This window comes from Nerophis ophidion, linkage group LG04 (genome assembly GCF_033978795.1).
Source record: "Nerophis ophidion isolate RoL-2023_Sa linkage group LG04, RoL_Noph_v1.0, whole genome shotgun sequence".
NCBI classification, from domain to species: domain Eukaryota; kingdom Metazoa; phylum Chordata; class Actinopteri; order Syngnathiformes; family Syngnathidae; genus Nerophis; species Nerophis ophidion.
The window spans coordinates 79,459,532-79,478,482 of record NC_084614.1 but is presented as its reverse complement, the minus strand read 5'-3'; the positions used below and the strand labels follow the sequence as shown (position 1 = coordinate 79,478,482).

The window sequence follows — 18,951 nt, the reverse complement described above, 5'->3', positions numbered from 1 at the left end:
CGGGCCAGTTTTTGGCCCGCGGGCCAGAGTTTGACACCCATGTAATAGATGTAAATATAAACGGAATACAATGATTTGCAAATCCTTTTCAACCCATATTCAATCGAATCCACTACAAAGACAAGATATTTGATGTTCAAATTCATAAACTTAATTTTTTGTGCCAAAGTAGTTGGGAAAGGGCATGTTCACCACTGTGTTTCATCACCTTTTCTTTTAACAACACTCAATAAACGTTTGGGAACTGAGGAAACTAATTGTTGAAGCTTTGAAAGTGGAATTCTTTCCCATTCTTGTTTTATGTAGAGCTTCAGTCCTTCAACAGTTCGGGGTCTCCGCTGTCGTATTTTACGCTTCATAATGCGCCACACATTTTCGATGGGAGACAAGTCTGGACTGCGGGCGGGCCAGGAAAGTACCCGCACTCTTTTTTTACGAAGCCACGCTGTTGTAACACGTGCTGAATGTGGCTTGGCATTGTCTTGCTGAAATAAGCAGGGGCGTCCATGAAAAAGACAGCGCTTAGATGGCAGCATATGTTGTTCCAAAACCTGTATGTACCTTTCAGCATTAATGGTACCCATGTCTTGGGCACTAATGTACCCCCATACCATCACCGATGCTGGCTTTTGAACTTTGCGTCGATAACAGTCTGGATGGTTTGCTTCCCCTTTGGTCCGGATGACATGATGTCGAATATTTCCAAAAACAATTTGAAATGTGGAATTGTCAGACCACAGAACACTTTTCCACTTTGCATCAGTCCATCTTAGATGATCTCGGGCCCAGAGAAGCAGGAGGCGTTTTTGGATGTTGTTGATAAATGGCTTTCGCTTTGCATAGTAGGGCTTTAACTTGCACTTACAGATGTAGCGACCAACTGTAGTCACTGACAGTGGTTTTACGAAGTGTTCCTGAGCCCATGTGGTGATATCCTTTACACTGATGTCGGTTTTTGATGCAGTACCGCCTGAGGGTTCAAAGGTCCGTAATATCATCGCTTACGTGCAGTGATTTCTCCAGATTCTCTCAACCTTTTGATGATTTTACCGACTGTAGATGGTAAAATCCCTAAACTCCTTGCAATAGCTCGTTGAGAAATGTTGTTCTAAAACTGATCGACAATTTGCGTACAAATCCTTGTTTGTGAATTACTTAGCATTTCATGGAAGCTTTGAAAGTGGAATTCTTTCCCATTCTTGTTTTATGTTGTATTTCACGCTTCATAATGCGCCACACATTTTCGATGGGAGACAGGTCTGGACTGCAGGCGGGCCAGGAAAGTACCCGCACTCTTTTTTTACGAAGCCACGCTGTTGTAACACGTGCTGAATGTGGCTTGGCATTGTCTTGCTGAAATAAGCAGGGGCGTCCATGAAAAAGACAGCGCTTAGATGGCAGCACATGTTGTTCCAAAACCTGTATGTACCTTTCAGCATTAATGGTACCCATGTCTTGGGCGCTAATGTACCCCCATACCATCACCGATGGTGGCTTTTGAACTTTGCGTCGATAACAGTCTGGACTGATGCTTTGCTTCCCCTTTGGTCCGGATGACATGATGTCGAATATTTCCAAAAACAATTTGAAATGTGGAATTGTCAGACCACAGAACACTTTTCCACTTTGCATCAGTCCATCTTAGATGATCTCGGGCCCAGAGAAGCAGGAGGCGTTTCTGGATGTTGTTGATAAATGGCTTTCGCTTTGCATAGTAGGGCTTTAACTTGCACTTACAGATGTAGCGACCAACTGTAGTCACTGACAGTGGTTTTACGAAGTGTTCCTGAGCCCATGTGGTGATATCCTTTACACTCTGATGTCGGTTTTTGATGCAGTACCGCCTGAGGGTTCAAAAGGTCCGTAATATCATCGCTTACGGACAGTGATTTCTCCAGATTCTCTCAACTTTTTGATGATTTTACGGACTGGAGATGGTAAAATCCCTAAACTCCTTGCAATAGCTCGTTGAGAAATGTTCTAAAACTGATCGACAATTTGCGTACAAATCCTTGTTTGTGAATTACTTAGCATTTCATGGAAGCTTGGAAAGTGGAATTCTTTCCCATTCTTGTTTTATGTTGTATTTTACGCTTCATAATGCGCCACACATTTTCGATGGGAGACAGGTCTGGACTGCAGGCGGGCCAGGAAAGTACCCGCACTCTTTTTTTTTACGTAGCCACGCTGTTGTAACACGTGGCTTGGCATTGTCTTGCTGAAATAAGCAGGGGCGTCCATGATAACGTTGCTCGGATGACAACATATGTTGCTCCAAAACCTGTATGGACCATTCAGCATTAATGGTGCCTTCACAGATGTGTAAGTTACCTAAACCTTGGGCACTAATACACCCCCATACCATCACAGATGCTGGCTTTTGAACTTTGTGTCGATAACAGTCTGGATGGTTCGCTTCCCCTTTGGTCCGGATGACACCACGTCCAATATTATATCCAACTGAAAAGGATTTGCAAATCATTGTATTCTGTTTATATTTACATCTAACACAATTGACCACGGATGAAGTAGTGAAGTGAAGTTAATTATATTTATATAGCGCTTTTTCTCTAGTGACTCAAAGCACTTTACATAGTGAAACCCAATATCTAAGTTACATTCAAACCAGTGTGGGTGGCACTGGGAGCAGGTGGGTAAAGTGTCTTGCCCAAGGGCACAACGGCAGCGACTAGGATGGCGGAAGCGGGAATCGAACCTGCAACCCTCAAGTTGCTGGCACGGCCGCTCTACCAACCGAGCTAAACCGCTGTCCAGAGTCGAGACCCAGGATGGACCGCTCGTCGGGACCCAGGATGGACCGCTCGCCTGTATCGGTTGGGGACATCTCTACGCTGCTGATCCGCTTGAGATGGTTTCCTGTGGACGGGACTCTCGCTGCTGTCTTGGATCCGCTTTGAACTGAACTCTCGCGGCTGTGTCGGAGCCACTATGGATTGAACTTTCACAGTATCATGTTAGACCCGCTCGACATCCATTGCTTTCGGTCCCCTAGAGGGGGGGGGGTTGCCCACATCTGAGGTCCTCTCCAAGGTTTCTCATAGTCAGCATTGTCACTGGCGTCCCACTGGATGTGAATTCTCCCTGCCCACTGGGTGTGAGTTTTCCTTGCCCTTTTGTGGGTTCTTCCGAGGATGTTGTAGTCGTAATGATTTGTGCAGCCCTTTGAGACATTTGTGATTTGGGGCTATATAAATAAACATTGATTGATTGACTATTGAGTATTTTATTGATTATGGGATAAGCAGCAGAAAATGGATGGATGACTTATTGTTTGTCTTCGGTACACTAATGTGTATATTTTGGGGCGGTATAGCTCGGTTGGTAGAGTGGCCGTGCCAGCAACTTGAGGGTTGCAGGTTCGATTCCCGCTTCAGCCATCCTAGTCACTGCCGTTGTGTCCTTGGGCAAGACACTTTACCCACCTGCTCCCAGTGCCAACCCACACTGGTTTAAATGTAACTTAGATATTGGGTTTCACTATGTAAAGCGCTTTGAGTCACTTGAGAAAAGCGCTATATAAATATCATTCACTTCACATTTTAGGCCATTGGTTCTTTGTTTTATTTTTGCAAAAACGTATACATTATATCTATTGTTATATTGCTATTTGTATCTTTGGTATGAACATTATTATGTAACAAAATGTATTAGTATTTTTTGGTTCTTTGTTGTTGCTATTTTTGTATTATGACAATTTATTATTGGATCATGTCGTACTGCATTTTAATCTTTTGTTCTGTGGTTGTGTGATGTTTTTTGCCCGGACCCCAGGAAAAAAATAGTCTCCACCGGGATCCTTAATAAACTAAACTAAACTAACACAATTTCCCAAACGTGAATGTTTGTCTATCTGTGTTGGCCCTGCGATGAGGTGGCGACTTGTCCAGGGTGTACCCCGCCTTCCGCCCGATTGTAGCTGAGATAGGCGCCAGCGCCCCCCCCGTGACCCCAAAAGGGAATAAGCGGTAGAAAATGGATGGATGGATATGGAAACGGGGAATCTTTGGGCAGCACACCATTCGATTCGGTTCCCGGGGGTAACGATTCGGTTCAGAACCGATTCTCGGTCCAAAATCAATATGTTTTTTTATTACATTGAGGGAAAGTTATATACTACATTACTCCATAAAATAAATAAACAATTCTGATAAATTCTTTTATTACTTGAATTAAAAATTGTTTTTTGGCTCGGGCATCTGGTCACCCGAACGCCTCCCTAGGGAGGTGTTTAGGGCACGTCCAACCGGTAGGAGGCCACGGGGAAGACCCAGGACACGTTGGGAAGACTATGTCTCCCGGCTGGCTTGGGAACGCCTGGGTCTCCCCCGGGAAGAGCTAGACGAAGTAGCTGGGGAGAGGGAAGTCTGGGTTTCCCTGCTTAGGCTGTTGCCCCCGCGACCCGACCTCGGATAAGCCGAAAAAGATGGATGGATGGATGGATGGAGAAGTATGCCATCTCTTTTCTAAAGTGAAGTGAAGTGAATTATATTTATATAGCGCTTTTCTCTAGTGACTCAAAGCGCTTTACATAGTGAAACCCAACATCTAAGTTGCATTTAAAGCAGTGTGGGTGGCACTGGGAGCAGGTGGGTAAAGTGTCTTGCCCAAGGACACAACGGCAGTGACTAGGATGGCGGAAGCGGGAATCGAACCTGCAACCCTCAAGTTGCTGGCACGGCCACTCTACCAACCGAGCTATGCCACCCCAACATGAAACCTTAAAATGTTTTATGTGGAAAAAATAGTGCATATGTTGTGTGGTTGCCATATATAAACATCAAAGTTTTGACAAAAAGACCATAAAAACCAACAAACTAATAGTTCCAACTTAAAATCGACAGATATATCAAAAGTTGATCTTGAAATTTTAAGTGTTAAAAGTTTAAAAAAAAAACTAATAAAAATGCATCACTTTATGAGTGTTTAACCTTTCGAATCTCAAATATATTTAGTAGGATTTTATTTAACTTTTCACTGTGATTACTCAAAAATATTAAATAATTAAAATCAATGGTGTTCTACATTATTGATCTTTGAGGGCTTTAATTGCTAAATAACGGAACTCTCCTGAAGGAATCAATAAAGTACTATCTATCTAAATACTGAATATTTCAGTTTTCCATAAAAAAACAAAGTTGTCTTTGGCAGAAAAGGCATAAAACCTTATTTGTTTTACTTCATATCAACCTTAAGTTGATATAGAGATTTACTGTAAGCTTAAAATAAAAAATAATAATAATAATTTGAACTTTTTTTTAACATTTTTAGTGACTGAGACCCTCTATGCTCCCCAGGAGCCCTAAGGATAAAAAAAAATCCATATATTTTGTTATGGTTTGAAAATGAAAAATATCAAAATGGCATGTTTACATTTTTCCGTTTGAGGCCCTCTGTGGAAAAGGTTTGGACACCCCTGATGTAAACAAATTAGGGTGAGTTCAAGGACCGCCAAAATTAGTAGGACAAAACGGCGCTCGCCAAATAATCGAATCAGTGAAGCATGTTTAATAAAAACAGTGTGCTTTATAACAATTAGGGAGCTTTGTGTCATGTTTGTCCTCCTACAGAAACCATATTAAAACAAAAAATTTGTTTTTTTTCCTCTTATCTTTTTCCATGTTTCATATATTTTTGAAAAAGCTCCAGAGAGCCACTAGGGTGGCGCTAAAGTCCAGAGCCGCTGGTTGCCGACCCCTGACATGGGCTGTCAATCAGGCCTTCTACTGAGACAAGGGAATAGAAACTCAAAGTAATGCCCGAATGCAGCTGAGATAGGCTCCAGCGACCCCAAAAGGGCCAAACGGTAGAAAATGGATGGATGGATGGATGGAAGTACTTGGTATTGGTTCGATACCCGCGTGTATTCTAACATTCAAGGTTCCAATGTTGGTGCTGTATAGGCGGCGTCTCGGAGATGTTTTCCCCAGAGGACGGTCGCGAGGGACACTGATTTACACGCCGTGTCACGGGAGACAACAGCGGCCGTTGCTAGGAAACGGTCGGATGCGCCAGAAGAATGCGTGTTGACTCCCGAGTCCGCCAGCGCACATCGGCGTGATGGATGCCCCGCCTCCGTAATGTCTTCTTTACAAAACGTGTGACAGCGTCCTTTGAGGGTTGACAATGGCTTGTTGGGAACAATGCATTGTGGGTAAAATCAGCACGACATTTCTCAAAGAACAGGAGGGGCTGCTGGACCAAAGATAAAAAAGGCTTTTATTGTGAAAGTTTAGGACAGAGAGGTGTTAAAAAAAAACAAAAAAAAAACGACTTTTCCACTCCTCAAGCATGAACAGACCTGGTCTGGTTGGTCACAAAGAAAGTCCTTCACACGAATTCCTTGGCCGGGCTGCTGGGTTTGGGGGCGGAGTATTTGGCGGCGCCGTAGCGGTGGCCGCCTGACGGCGGCGGGCACTGGCAGCACAGGAGGGCGCCCCCGATCAGGAGCAGTCCGGAAGCCCCCCAGCCCACGTAGAGGCAGGCCCCCAGCTCCCTCCTCTGGGCGTCGGGCACGGCCGGGTTGTAGAAGTCCTTGATGATGGTGTTGGCGGGCAGCGAGACGGTCACCAGGCACAGGGCGCCGCTCAGCAGGAAGAAGACGCCGGCGGCGATGGCCACCCGGGCTTTGGCCGCCTTGTCCTCCACGCAGGTGGTGCACTTGCCCCCCACCACCGACAGCAGCAGGCCGAAGAGCGCGAAGAGGATGCCGATGACCACCATGGCGCGGGCCGCCTGGAGGTCCGGCGGCAGCGCCAGCAGGGAGTCGTAGACCTTGCACTGCATCTGGCCCGTGCTCTGCACCACGCAGGTCATCCACAGGCCCTCCCAGATGGCCTGCGCCACCACGATGTTGTTGCCGATGAAGGCCGACACCTTCCACATGGGCAGCATGCAGATCAGGATGTTCCCGATCCAGCCCAGCACGCCCAGACCGATGCCCAGAACCTGCAGGCCCAAAGACGCCATCTGTGTCCGCCGCGCGAGTGTCAAAAGTCTGAGCGGCTGGCGGGACGCTGGAACTTTTATAGCGGCCGGAGAGGCGGGGACACCAGCCCGCGTGGGAGGTCCGGCGCTCACAGGTCGCTGACTTATGATGTCATCAAAGTGAAGTGAATTATATTTATATAGCGCTTTTCTCTAGTGACTCAAAGCGCTTGACAGAGTGAAAACCCAATGTCTAAGTGACATTTAAAGTGGTGTGGGTGGCACAACAGCAGAGATTAGGAGGGCGAGAGCGGGAATCGAACCTGGAACCCTCCAGTTGGTGGCACGGTCACTCTACTAACCGAGCTACACCGCCCCAGGGAAGTAAATAAGACACTGGCTTGTTTCCTTTTTATATATTTTTGCTTATCCTTGTTTTTTTTTTTATTTTGTAAAAATCAGTTTTGTTTCTGTTTGAATTCTTCTTGTTTGCCCTTTTCCTCCTCCTCTCTTCTGTCTTTTTCTGATTTTATTTGCGTCCTTCTTTATTTATAAAAATATATATATATATTCTACATTTTATTTTCTTTCTTTTTTCTTCATCTTTGTATTATTTTATTCTAAAAATGCCCAAGAAGTTAATATACTTTCCCCCCCCCCCATTTATTCCTTTTCCTTGTTATTTTCTTTGTCTTTTTTGGATTTAATATTTTTCGGATTTTGCAATTTGTTTTCCTTCTTTTTTCTTATCTTTTTTCAATGTATTTTTTTTTGCATTTGTTTTTTAATGTTTGCTATTCTTTTTCTTTACTTTTTTCTTTCTTTTACATTTTTCTCTTTGTTTTTCCTCTTCTTTTTAATTGTTTCTCTTCTTTGTTTTCTTCTTGCTTGTCTTTTTAATAAAAAAAAATGATGTATTTTCTTCAAGTCCTTTTTTGCCTTTCCCCTCCTTTTTTCTTCCTAGTCTTTTTCCCCTTTTTTATTTCTGTCCTTTTGTGTTTTCCAAATTTAACTTTCAAAACAAATGCATTTTCTTTTTATTATTGTCTTTCATTTATATATATTTTTTTACTTTTTCTTAGTCTTTTTCAAAACAGTATTTCTCAACTTTTTGTCATCATTTGTTCCCCTTTCACTTGTTGTTTTTATTATTTTACTTTTTTTTTGTCTTTGTCTATTTTCCTAAATTATACTTTTTGCATTTTCTTTTTTATGAGTTTTTTCTTATTCTTGCTTTTTTCCTTTTATTTTTTTTTACCACATTTTAAATTGTCATTTTTTTAAATGTATATTTCTGCATTTTCTATTTCCTTCCTTTGACATTTTTTGAATTTGCTTTTTTTCATTTCTCTCTTCTCTTTGTCTTTTTTCTTTACATTTTTTCCTTCAAAAAAATATTTTTCTCTTTACTTTCTTTGTTTTTCCTCTTCTTTTTCTTTGTTTCACTTCTTGTTTGTTCTTTTTCTTGCTTTCCTTTTTGATATAAAAAAATCTGTCTTTTCTTCTTTCTTCAAGTCTTTTTTCCTATTTGCCTTTTTCCTCCTTTTTTCTTCTGAGCCTTTTTTTCTTTGTATTTGTGTCCTTTCGTGTTTTCCAAATTTTACTTTCAAAACAAACAACGATGCATTTGTCCTTTTTCTTCTTCTTTTTATAATTGTCTTATTTTTTTTCTAAATAATATTTTTTGGCATTTCTTTTTTCTTTTATCTTTTTCAAAACAGTATTCTCAGCTTTTTCTCATCATTTGTTCACCTTTTACTTCTTGTTCCTTAATCATATTTTTCATATAAGAATACGTTTTTGTCTCTGTTTTCTTAAATTGTATTTTTGACATTTTCATTTTTAATATTTTTTACTTATTTTTGCCTTATTCTTTTAATTTTTAAAAATTATTTCATTTGCCTTTTTTCCTTTGTTTTTCCTTCTTCGTCCCTACGTCTTTTCCTCAAATGTTTTTTTAAATTTTACGCTGTTTTGTATTTTTCTCTTTTTATTATGTCTCTTTACTTTTTAATGGGGAACTGCAACTATTTGAGTTATTTTGTCCCCAAGATGACGACTACAAAGTATCCAGCACTGTACATTTGGACCATTTCTAGTGCAACAATTGACGCACTTAGGAGACTTGCGGCTATGCCAAAGTGCAAGGAATCCCCTCTGTGTCTGTGAAATGCGTAGCAACCCGAGCAGCTTTGACATCGTTACTCCTTTTTGTCTCCTTGCAAAGACTCGTTAAAGCGGAGGAGCAAAACGTTCCCCTTTCACAGGTCATGACCTCAAAGCGCTGACAATATGTCCACTAGGGGGCATGCATGCGTCCTGCTACCGTGGTGACATCATCCGCCAGCATACAAAGTGGACATTTCAAACACCTGTGTTGTCATTTTAGCCATCAACGCTCCGTTCTCTTAGTGTGTGTGTATACCAGGGGTGTCCAAACTTTTTCCACTTAGGGCCGCAGACTGAAAAATCAAAGCAATTGTGTGCCATTTTGACATTTTTTTTTATTTTAAAGACCATTCATCCATCCATCCATCCATCCATTTTCTACTGCTTATTCCCTTTTTGGGGTCGCGGGGGGCGCTGGCGCCTATCTCAGCTACAACCGGGCGGAAGGCAGGGTACACCCTGGACAAGTCGCTACCTCACCGATACAATATATGTATTACCAATATACATTTCGGCGACCCCAAAGGGTTTTGGTCCAAAAAATATTAAAAATGTGTCATTATTCAGTATTATTTTGTTTTATTATTAATCAAGTTTTAAATCTCCAGATCAACATTAGGTCTGTCTGTCAATATAATGATTTTAAAGATTTAAGTTGTATGCTCTTTTTGTCAAAGAAAACCCTGTTTTTTGATGGAAAAAAAAACACAAAATATGCAATACTATCACCCAATTTTTTTTTTAAGTGGAATATTTGAGATTATGTAATAATTGGAGCATTAAAAAGGTCAATAACTCATAACACCATTGATTTTAATTCATTGTTATTTTTTGAGCAACGACACTTAAAAACAAATCACACTAAAATTATTGGGGATCCTACTCATTAAAGTGTTCAAAAATAAATTGTACATTTTTTTACTCTTTACTTTTAACACAATAATCTCGAGATCAACTTCAGATCTATCCGTCAATTATAAGTTTTATTGTTCATGTTTTTTGTCTGTTCATTTTAGGCCCTTCTTTTAAAAAACAGCTCAGTTTTTTTATATGGCAAACACAAAATATGCAACATTTTCCCCACAAAAAATATCTCAAATAGGTCAATAATTCATAATGACATTGATTTTGATCCATTATTATTTTTTCAATCGAACAATGTTTATTTCCATCCATCCATTTTCTACCGCTTATTCCCTTTTTGGGGTCGCTGGTGCCTATCTCAGCTACAATCGGGCGGAAGGTGGGGTACACCCTGGACAATTCGCCACCTCATCGCAGGGCCACATTCACACTCACATTCACACACTAGGGCCAATTTAGTGTTGCCAATCAACCTATCCCCAGGTGCATGTCTTTGGAAGTGGGAGGAAGCCGGAGTACCCGGAGGGAACCCACGCACTCAAGGGGAGAACATGCAAACTCCACACAGAAAGATCCCGAGCCTGGATTTGAACCCAGGACTGCAGGACCTTCGCATTGCGGGGCAGACGCACTAACCCTTCTTCCACCGTGAAGCCCACAATGTTTATTTATATAGCCCTAAATCACAAGTGTCTCAAAGGGCTGCGCAAACCACAACGACATGCTCGGTAGGGCCCACATAAGGGCAAGGAAAAACTCGCCCCAGTGGGACGTCGACCATGATGACTATGAGAAACCTTGGAGAGGACCACATATGTGGGCAACCCCCCCTTTTAAAGAGAGAAAAAGCCTGCATGGCAGCTTTGTGTTATTAGAGTAAACATTGCAACATTTTCTTGTTACATTTCACTTGTTTGCTCCTAATTTTTACGTTTTAAACATCGTATTTTTAAAACAGTTAAAAAATGATCTGCGGGCCGCACTTTGGACACCCCTGGTATAAACAATTGGAGTAAGGTTCCTTCACAGATGATGAGTCTTCTTCTTCTTCTTTTGTTTTTTATGGCGGTTGGCAAACAACCTTCTGGTGTGCATTAGCGCCACCTACTGTAATGGAGTGTTAACTGAGGTGGATCCCTACTTTATATTCTTTTATTTAACCCAGTGTTTTTTAAATATGTGTATATTGCTTTGTATCCTATGTTTTCTGGATGCAATCCTAATATACTTCCCACTTCTAATCTAATATTTTCTTTTGCTAACTTATTTTCCAGTATTTCTCTTTCTCTATTATATTTCCTACATTGTATTAAAACATGGTCAACATTCTCTATTTGATGGCAAAAATCACACAGCCCTGTATTATGTTTGCCTATCAATTTTAGTGAACTATTTAGATATGTATGTCCTAATCTCATTCTAGTAATAATGTCTTCTTCTTTCCTATTTCTACCCCCTCCTCTGGACTTTGTAAAACTCTCTACCTTTTGTTTCCTTATTCCAATCATCCTGCCACTTTTTATTGTGTTCTATCTTAATTATGCTCTTCACTTCTTCTTTACTGTGCTTAATCTCCATGTTTACTTCTGTTTTAGTGCTTGCTTGTTTTGCGTATCTATCAGCTAACTCATTCCCCTCAACTCCTACATGAGCAGGAACCCAGAGAAATGTTACCACACCTCCCGCTTTATTTATTCTATAGATTGCCTGAACTATTTCATAAACTATATCTAGTCTTGTTACTGATGCTATGTTTTTTATGCTCGTCAAAGCACTGCTGGAGTCCGAGCACACGACTACTTTCCTAGCTTTGTTTTCCTCTATCCAGTTAACTGCCATATAAATTGCTACCAATTCCCCCGTAAAAACAGATAGTTTATCACTAATTCTTTTATTCAACACTATATTTCTCTGTGGGATAACTGCAGCAGCTCCTACTTTACTATTTATAGTTTTTGATGCATCTGTGAATATCATGATGTTATCAAAAAACATTTCCTCAATCCATTGTTCTATTTGGTAACTATTTAAATGTCTATTCTTCAGTAATTGCATGTTTACCTTTGGGTTGTCATACATCCACGGTGGTATTGCAGGAATTGGTACTGTAGGGCTCACTTTAATATTGTCAATTTGTGTTTTGTTACATATATCTCCTATTATCCACCCAAAACTATTCATTTTTTTCTTCCCTTTTTCTTGGCAATTTATTAGCACTTGACGGGTTGGATGTCCTTGCTTGGATCCTTTCAAGTTTGCCCAATAAACTGCTGAGAGTTGATCTCTCCTCATGTCCAAATGTTTTTCATTCATTTCTACTTGTAATGCTGCCACTGGAGTAGATTTAGTAGCTCCACAACATAATCTGAAAGCCTTCTCAAGTAGTGTTTTTGAAGCAGATCGATAAATAATGCATCCGTAGTCGATAACAGACCGAATTAAAGTGATATATATTGTTTTCAATGTCAACCTATCAGCCCCCCAATCTTTACCCCTCAAAGCCCTCATTATATTTAACACCTTTTTACTTTTCTCCACTATTTTGCTGATGTGGGTTGACCAGTTAATATTTTTATCAAACCATATTCCTAAATATTTAAACACTTGTACCTCTTCTATGTTTTCTCCATAGAGTTTTATTTGGAGCTTGTTTTGTACTTTCCTCTTCGTAAAATGTATGACTTTTGTCTTTCCGACAGAGAATCTTAAACCCCAAGCCGTCCCCCGGTCTTGAACATTATTTACCGCTTTTTGAATCTTCTTTTCTATATGATCAATCAATCAATCAATCAATGTTTACTTATATAGCCCTAAATCACTAGTGTCTCAAAGGGCTGCACAAACCACCACGACATCCTCGGTAGGCCCACATAAGGGCAAGGAAAACTCACACCCAGTGGGACGTCGGTGACAATAATGACTATGAGAACCTTGGAGAGGAGGAAAGCAATGGATGTCGAGCGGGTCTAACATGATACTGTGAAAGTTGAATCCACAATGGATCTAACACAGTCGCGAGAGTCCAGTCCAAAGCGGATCCAACACAGCAGCGAGAGTCCCGTTCACAGCGGAGCCAGCAGGAAACCATCCCAAGCGGAGGTGGATCAGCATCGCAGAGATGTCCCCAGCCGATACACAGGCAAGCAGTACATGGCCACCGGATCGGACCGGACCCCCTCGGACCGGACCCCCTCCACAAGGGAGAGTGGGACATAGAAGAAAAAGAAAAGAAACGGCAGATCAACTGGTCTAAAAAGGGAGTCTATTTAAAAGCTAGAGTATACAAATGAGTTTTAAGGTGAGACTTAAATGCTTCTACTGAGGTGGCATCTCGAACTGTTACCGGGAGGGCATTCCAGAGTACTGGAGCCCGAACGGAAAACGCTCTATAGCCCGCAGACTTTTTTTGGGCTTTGGGAATCACTAACAAGCCGGAGTCCTTTGAACGCAGATTTCTTGCCGGGACATATGGTACAATACAATCGGCAAGATAAGATGGAGCTAGACCGTGTAGTATTTTATACGTAAGTAGTAAAACCTTAATTGCACAGGAAGCCAGTGCAGGTGAGCCAGTACAGGCGTAATGTGATCAAACTTTCTTGTTCTTGTCAAAAGTCTAGCAGCCGCATTTTGTACCAACTGTAATCTTTTAATGCTAGACATGGGGAGACCCGAAAATAATACGTTACAGTAGTCGAGGCGAGACGTAACAAACGCATGGATAATGATCTCAGCGTCTTTAGTGGACAGAATGGGGCGAATTTTAGCGATGTTACGGAGATGAAAGAAGGCTGTTTTAGTAACGCTTTTAATGTGTGCCTCAAAGGAGAGAGTTGGGTGGAAGATAATACCCAGATTCTTTACCGTGTCGCCTTGGTTAATTGTTTGCCGCCATCTTGATTTGTATTTCTACCTCTCTTCCACATCACTCCATCATCAGCAAACAATGCCACCTCCACTAACCCTTCCACTTCACTAAAAACTTCATTTATCATGATGGAAAATAGTACTGGACTTATTATACTCCCTTGTGGGGTCCCATTTTCCACTTTGTATTCTCTGCTATATTCATTCTCTATTTTTACTAATAATGTTCTACTTGTTAAAAAGTATTTTATCCATCTCTACATTCTTCCTCTAATCCCAATCCTATTTAGTTTCATCAGCAACCCCTGTTTGCACAACATATCATACGCTTTCTCTATGTCAAAAAATACCGCAATTATACTTTCTTTATTCATTTGTCCCTTTCAAATTTGCTCTTCCAGCTGCACTGCTGGGTCATTTGTGCTTCTTGCTTTGCGAAAACCACTTTGGTAGTTTTTTATAATTTTCTTTTGACTCTAAATAATATATTAATCTTTCATTAATCATTTTTTCCATTACTTTGCCCAAATTTGAGGTCAATGTTATCGGCCTATAATTTCCTGCCTCTTCCGGATCTTTCCCTGGCTTCCATCCATCCATCCATCCATCATCTTCCGCTTATCCGAGGTCGGGTCGCGGGGGCAGCAGCCTAAGCAGGGAAGCCCAGACTTCCCTATCTCCAGCCACTTCGTCTAGCTCTTCCCGGGGGATCCCGAGGCGTTCCCAGGCCAGCCAAAGCTCATGACCATAGGTGAGGATGGGAACGTAGATCGACCGGTAAATTGAGAGCTTTGCCTTCCGGCTCAGCTGCTTCTTCACCACAACGGATTGATACAACGTCCGCATTACTGAAGACGCCGCACCGATCCGCCTGTCGATCTCACGATCCACTCTTCCCCCACTCGTGAACAAGACTCCTAGGTACTTGAACTCCTCCACTTGGGGCAGGGTCTCCTCCCCAACCCGGAGATGGCACTCCACCCTTTTCCGGGCGAGAACCATGGACTCGGACTTGGAGGTGCTGATTCTCATTCCGGTCGCTTCACACTCGGCTGCGAACCGATCCAGTGAGAGCTGAAGATCCCGGCCAGATGAAGCCATCAGGACTACATCATCTGCAAAAAGCAGAGACCTAATCCCGTGGTCACCAAACCGGAACCCCTCAACGCCTTGGCTGCGCCTAGAAATTCTGTCCATAAAAGTTATGAACAGAATCGGTGACAAAGGACAGCCTTGGCGGAGTCCAACCCTCACTGGAAATGTGTCCGACTTACTGCCAGCAATGCGGACCAAGCTCTGGCACTGATCATACAGGGAGCGGACCGCCACAATAAGACAGTCCGATACCCCGTACTCTCTGAGCACTCCCCACAGGACTTCCCGAGGAACACGTTCGAATGCCTTCTCCAAGTCCACAAAGCACATGTAGACTGGTTGGGCAAACTCCCATGCACCCTCAAGAACCCTGCCGAGAGTATAGATCTGGTCCACAGTTCCACGACCAGGACGAAAACCACACTGTTCCTCCTGAATCCGAGGTTCGACTATCCGGCGAAGCCTCCTCTCCAGTACACCTGAATAAACCTTACCGGGAAGGCTTCCCTGGCTTGCATATTGGAATTATTACAGCTGTTTTCCACTCATCTGGTAATTTTCCTTCTTCATATATCCTATTATATAATTTCAAGACCACTTCTTTGCCGATGCTACCTACATTTTTGATAATTTGATAACTCACCAGGTCTTTCCCCGGCGTCGTATTTTTAACTTTTTTTAAAATTCGAACCATTTCATCCAAAGAAAATGTCATATCCATAGTGTTGGTAAAACTATTATCGTTGTCTTCCTTCATTTCCTCAATATTTACACTAATTGGGGGGACGGCGTGGCGCAGTGGGGAGAGTGGCCGTGCGCAACCCGAGAGTCCCTGGTTCAAATCCCACCTAGTACCAACCTCGTCACGTCCGTTGTGTCCTGAGCAAGACACTTCACCCTTGCTCCTGATGGGTGCTGGTTGGCGCCTTGCATGGCAGCTCCCTCCATCAGTGTGTGAATGTGTGTGTGAATGGGTAAATGTGGAAGTAGTGTCAAAGCGCTTTGAGTACCTTGAAGGTAGAAAAGCGCTATACAAGTACAACCCATTTATCATTTTTTTAATTGTTTCTTCTCTCTTTTGTTTTTCTACATTTCTCAAATGATCATTACTCTGCACTTTAACAAAGGTTTTTGCTAAAAGTTCTGCTTTTTCTTTATTTCCTCCCACACTCCGTATTCCATCTTTCATCACATGATTTTTATGTTCTTTTCTGACCCCTGACATTCTCTTGATCATTCCCCACACTTGTCTTAAAGGAGTAGTTCTATTTAGTGTTTCTTTCTCCTATGTCCCCCCCTCCCTTGTGGAGGGGGTCCGGTCCGATGACCATGGATGAAGTACTGACTGTCCAGAGTCGAGACCCAGGATGGACCGCTCGTCGGGACCCAGGATGGACCGCTCGCCTGTATCGGTTGGGGACATCTCTACGCTGCTGATCCGCTTGAGATGGTTTCCTGTGGACGGGACTCTCACTGCTGTCTTGGAGCCACTATGGATTGAACTTTCACAGTATCATGTTAGACCCGCTCGACATCCATTGCTTTCGGTCCCCTAGAGGGGGGGGGTTGCCCACATCTGAGGTCCTCTCCAAGGTTTCTCATAGTCAGCATTGTCGCTGGCGTCCCACTGAATGTGAATTCTCCCTGCCCACTGGGTGTGAGTTTTCCTTGCCCTTTTGTGGGTTCTTCCGAGGATGTTGTAGTCGTAATGATTTGTGCAGTCCTTTGAGACATTTGTGATTTGGGGCTATATAAATAAACATTGATTGATTGATTGACAAAAAGTTCTCCAATGGTGTTTTCTTGTTTTTTTAATAACATACCTTACTCTAAATTCAACAAGTTATTTAAGGTGAGCAATTAAAAAAAAAAGAAGCTTACCAGCATTTCAGGGGTGTTGAGTCCCAATCAGGCAGCCAAGAAGTGCATGTGTGTGTGTGTGAAGGTCTTAGGGTCTCCACAGGTGTTTCCACTTGCAATTAAGGCCAACAGCCAATCACAGCAGCCCCTGTTGTCACAAAGCCACATAAATACAGCAGGTGAGCCGGCACTTCTACGCACCTTTCCTATTACGCACCGACATGGCGACCGCAGGCCTCCAGGTGTTCGGCATCTTCCTGGCGACCGTGGGCTTCCTGGGCGACATCATCGTGTGCGCGCTGCCCATGTGGAAGGTGACGGCGTTCATCGGCAGCAACATCGTGACGGCGCAGGTGTTCTGGGAGGGCCTGTGGATGAACTGCGTGAAGCAGAGCACGGGCCAGATGCAGTGCAAGGTCTACGACTCCATGCTGGCGCTGCCCCAGGACCTGCAGGCCGCCCGCGCCCTGGTGGTCATCTCCATCCTGCTGGCCTTCATGGGCCTCCTGCTGGCCGCCGCCGGGGGCAAGTGCACCAACTGCATCGAGGACGAGCTGGCCAAGAGCCGCGTGGCCATCGCGGCGGGGGTCTTCGTTTTGGCGGCCGGCGTCCTCTGCCTCATCCCGGTGTCCTGGTCGGGCCACGTGGTCATCCGCGACTTCTACAACCCCGTCATGACCGACGCGCAGAGGCGGGAGCTGGGCGCCGCGCTCTTCATCGGCTGGGGGTCCGCCGGCCTGCTGCTCATCGGGGGGGCGCTGCTGTGCTGCCAGTGTCACGGTCGCAAGGACGGCAGGTATTCTGTGAAATACACCGCGCCGCGCTCGGCCGCCAGTGGAGGCGCTTATGTCTGATTGTTTAAGCTGCTTTATCTAACTGTTCTCACCATTTTTAATAAATGTAACTTTTTAAATTGTCAATGTAAGTTTTGCTGCCTGGAAGATAAACTGAACTCTAAAGTTAAGAGTGAAGACCCTCTGCTCAAGCTAAATAACGTGATTGTTTCTATGTGCGTTTTTTTTTTGGTTTTTTTTGCATCTGTGCCAAGTTCTAACAAAGGGAAAACATGGCTGCTTCAAAATGAGCCAGCTGGAAACTTTCCACGGCTGCAGCAGAGTGATTAAATGTTTTACACTTTTAAACCCTGCAAACTGACTTCAGAACTTAATAAAATGATTTGTACTTATTCCTGGTGTGAAACGATTTCATTTAAAGGGAAACATTATGTAAGCGACAATATAATCTAATCAATCCACTTTATTTGTATAGCGCATTTAAACAATGTTTCTAAAGTGCTGCATAGCCATTTTAAAAACAATATTATACACCACCAATGACCGTTTTTTTGATGGAAAAAAACACCAAATATGCAATTATCACCCAATATTTTTTTTTTTAAGTGGAACATTTCAGATTATTTAATAATTGGAGCATTAAAAAGGTCTAACTCATATCTGATTTTAATTCATTTTTTTAATCCAAAAGTCCTACTCATTAAAGTGTTAAAACAAATCATACATTTTTTTTTTACTCTTAAAACAATCTCGAGATCAACTTCAGATCTATCTGTCTATAAGTTTTATTCATGTTTTTTGTTCATTTTAGGCCCTTTTAAAAAACAGCTCAGTTTTTGAAAATCAATCAATGTTTACTTATATAGCCCTAAATCACTAGTGTCTCAAAGGGCTGCAAAAACCACGACATCCTCGGTAGGCCCACATAAGGGCAAGGAAAACTCACACCCAGTGGGACGTCGGTGACAATGATGACTATGAGAACCTTGGAGAGGAGGAAAGCAATGGATGTCGAGCGGGTCTAACATGATACTGTGAAAGTTCAATCCATAATGGATCCAACACAGTCGCGAGAGTCCAGTCCAAAGCGGATCCAACACAGCAGCGAAAGTCCCGTTCATAGCGGAGCCAGCAGGAAACCATCCCAAGCGGAGGCGGATCAGCAGCGCAGAGATGTCCCCAGCCGATACACAGGCAAGCAGTACATGGCCATCGGACCGGACCCCCTCCACAAGGGAGAGTGGGACATAGAAGAAAAAGAAATGAAACGGCAGATCAACTGGTCTAAAAAGGGAGTCTATTTAAAGGCTAGAGTATACAAATTAGTTTTAAGGTGAGACTTAAATGCTTCTACTGA

The 18,951-nt window shown here is 42.8% G+C and overlaps 2 protein-coding genes across 2 annotated transcripts; one reads left to right on the top strand and one right to left on the bottom strand.

The window, feature by feature from the left end:
• Positions 1 to 6,219: 6,219 nt before the first annotated feature.
• On the bottom strand, positions 6,220 to 16,949 carry LOC133551979 (claudin-4-like). Its single transcript, XM_061899196.1, has 2 exons — positions 16,822 to 16,949; positions 6,220 to 6,966 (listed from the first exon to the last, which is right to left on the bottom strand). The coding sequence occupies exons 1-2, from the start codon at positions 16,825 to 16,827 to the stop codon at positions 6,349 to 6,351; spliced, it is 624 nt and encodes a 207-aa protein (XP_061755180.1). The 5' UTR covers positions 16,828 to 16,949; the 3' UTR covers positions 6,220 to 6,348.
• Positions 16,950 to 17,021: 72 nt separating this feature from the next.
• On the top strand, positions 17,022 to 17,654 carry cldnd (claudin d). The gene has a single exon (XM_061896459.1). It carries the CDS (start codon positions 17,022 to 17,024, stop codon positions 17,652 to 17,654), a length of 633 nt encoding a protein of 210 aa, XP_061752443.1.
• Positions 17,655 to 18,951: the final 1,297 nt, after the last annotated feature.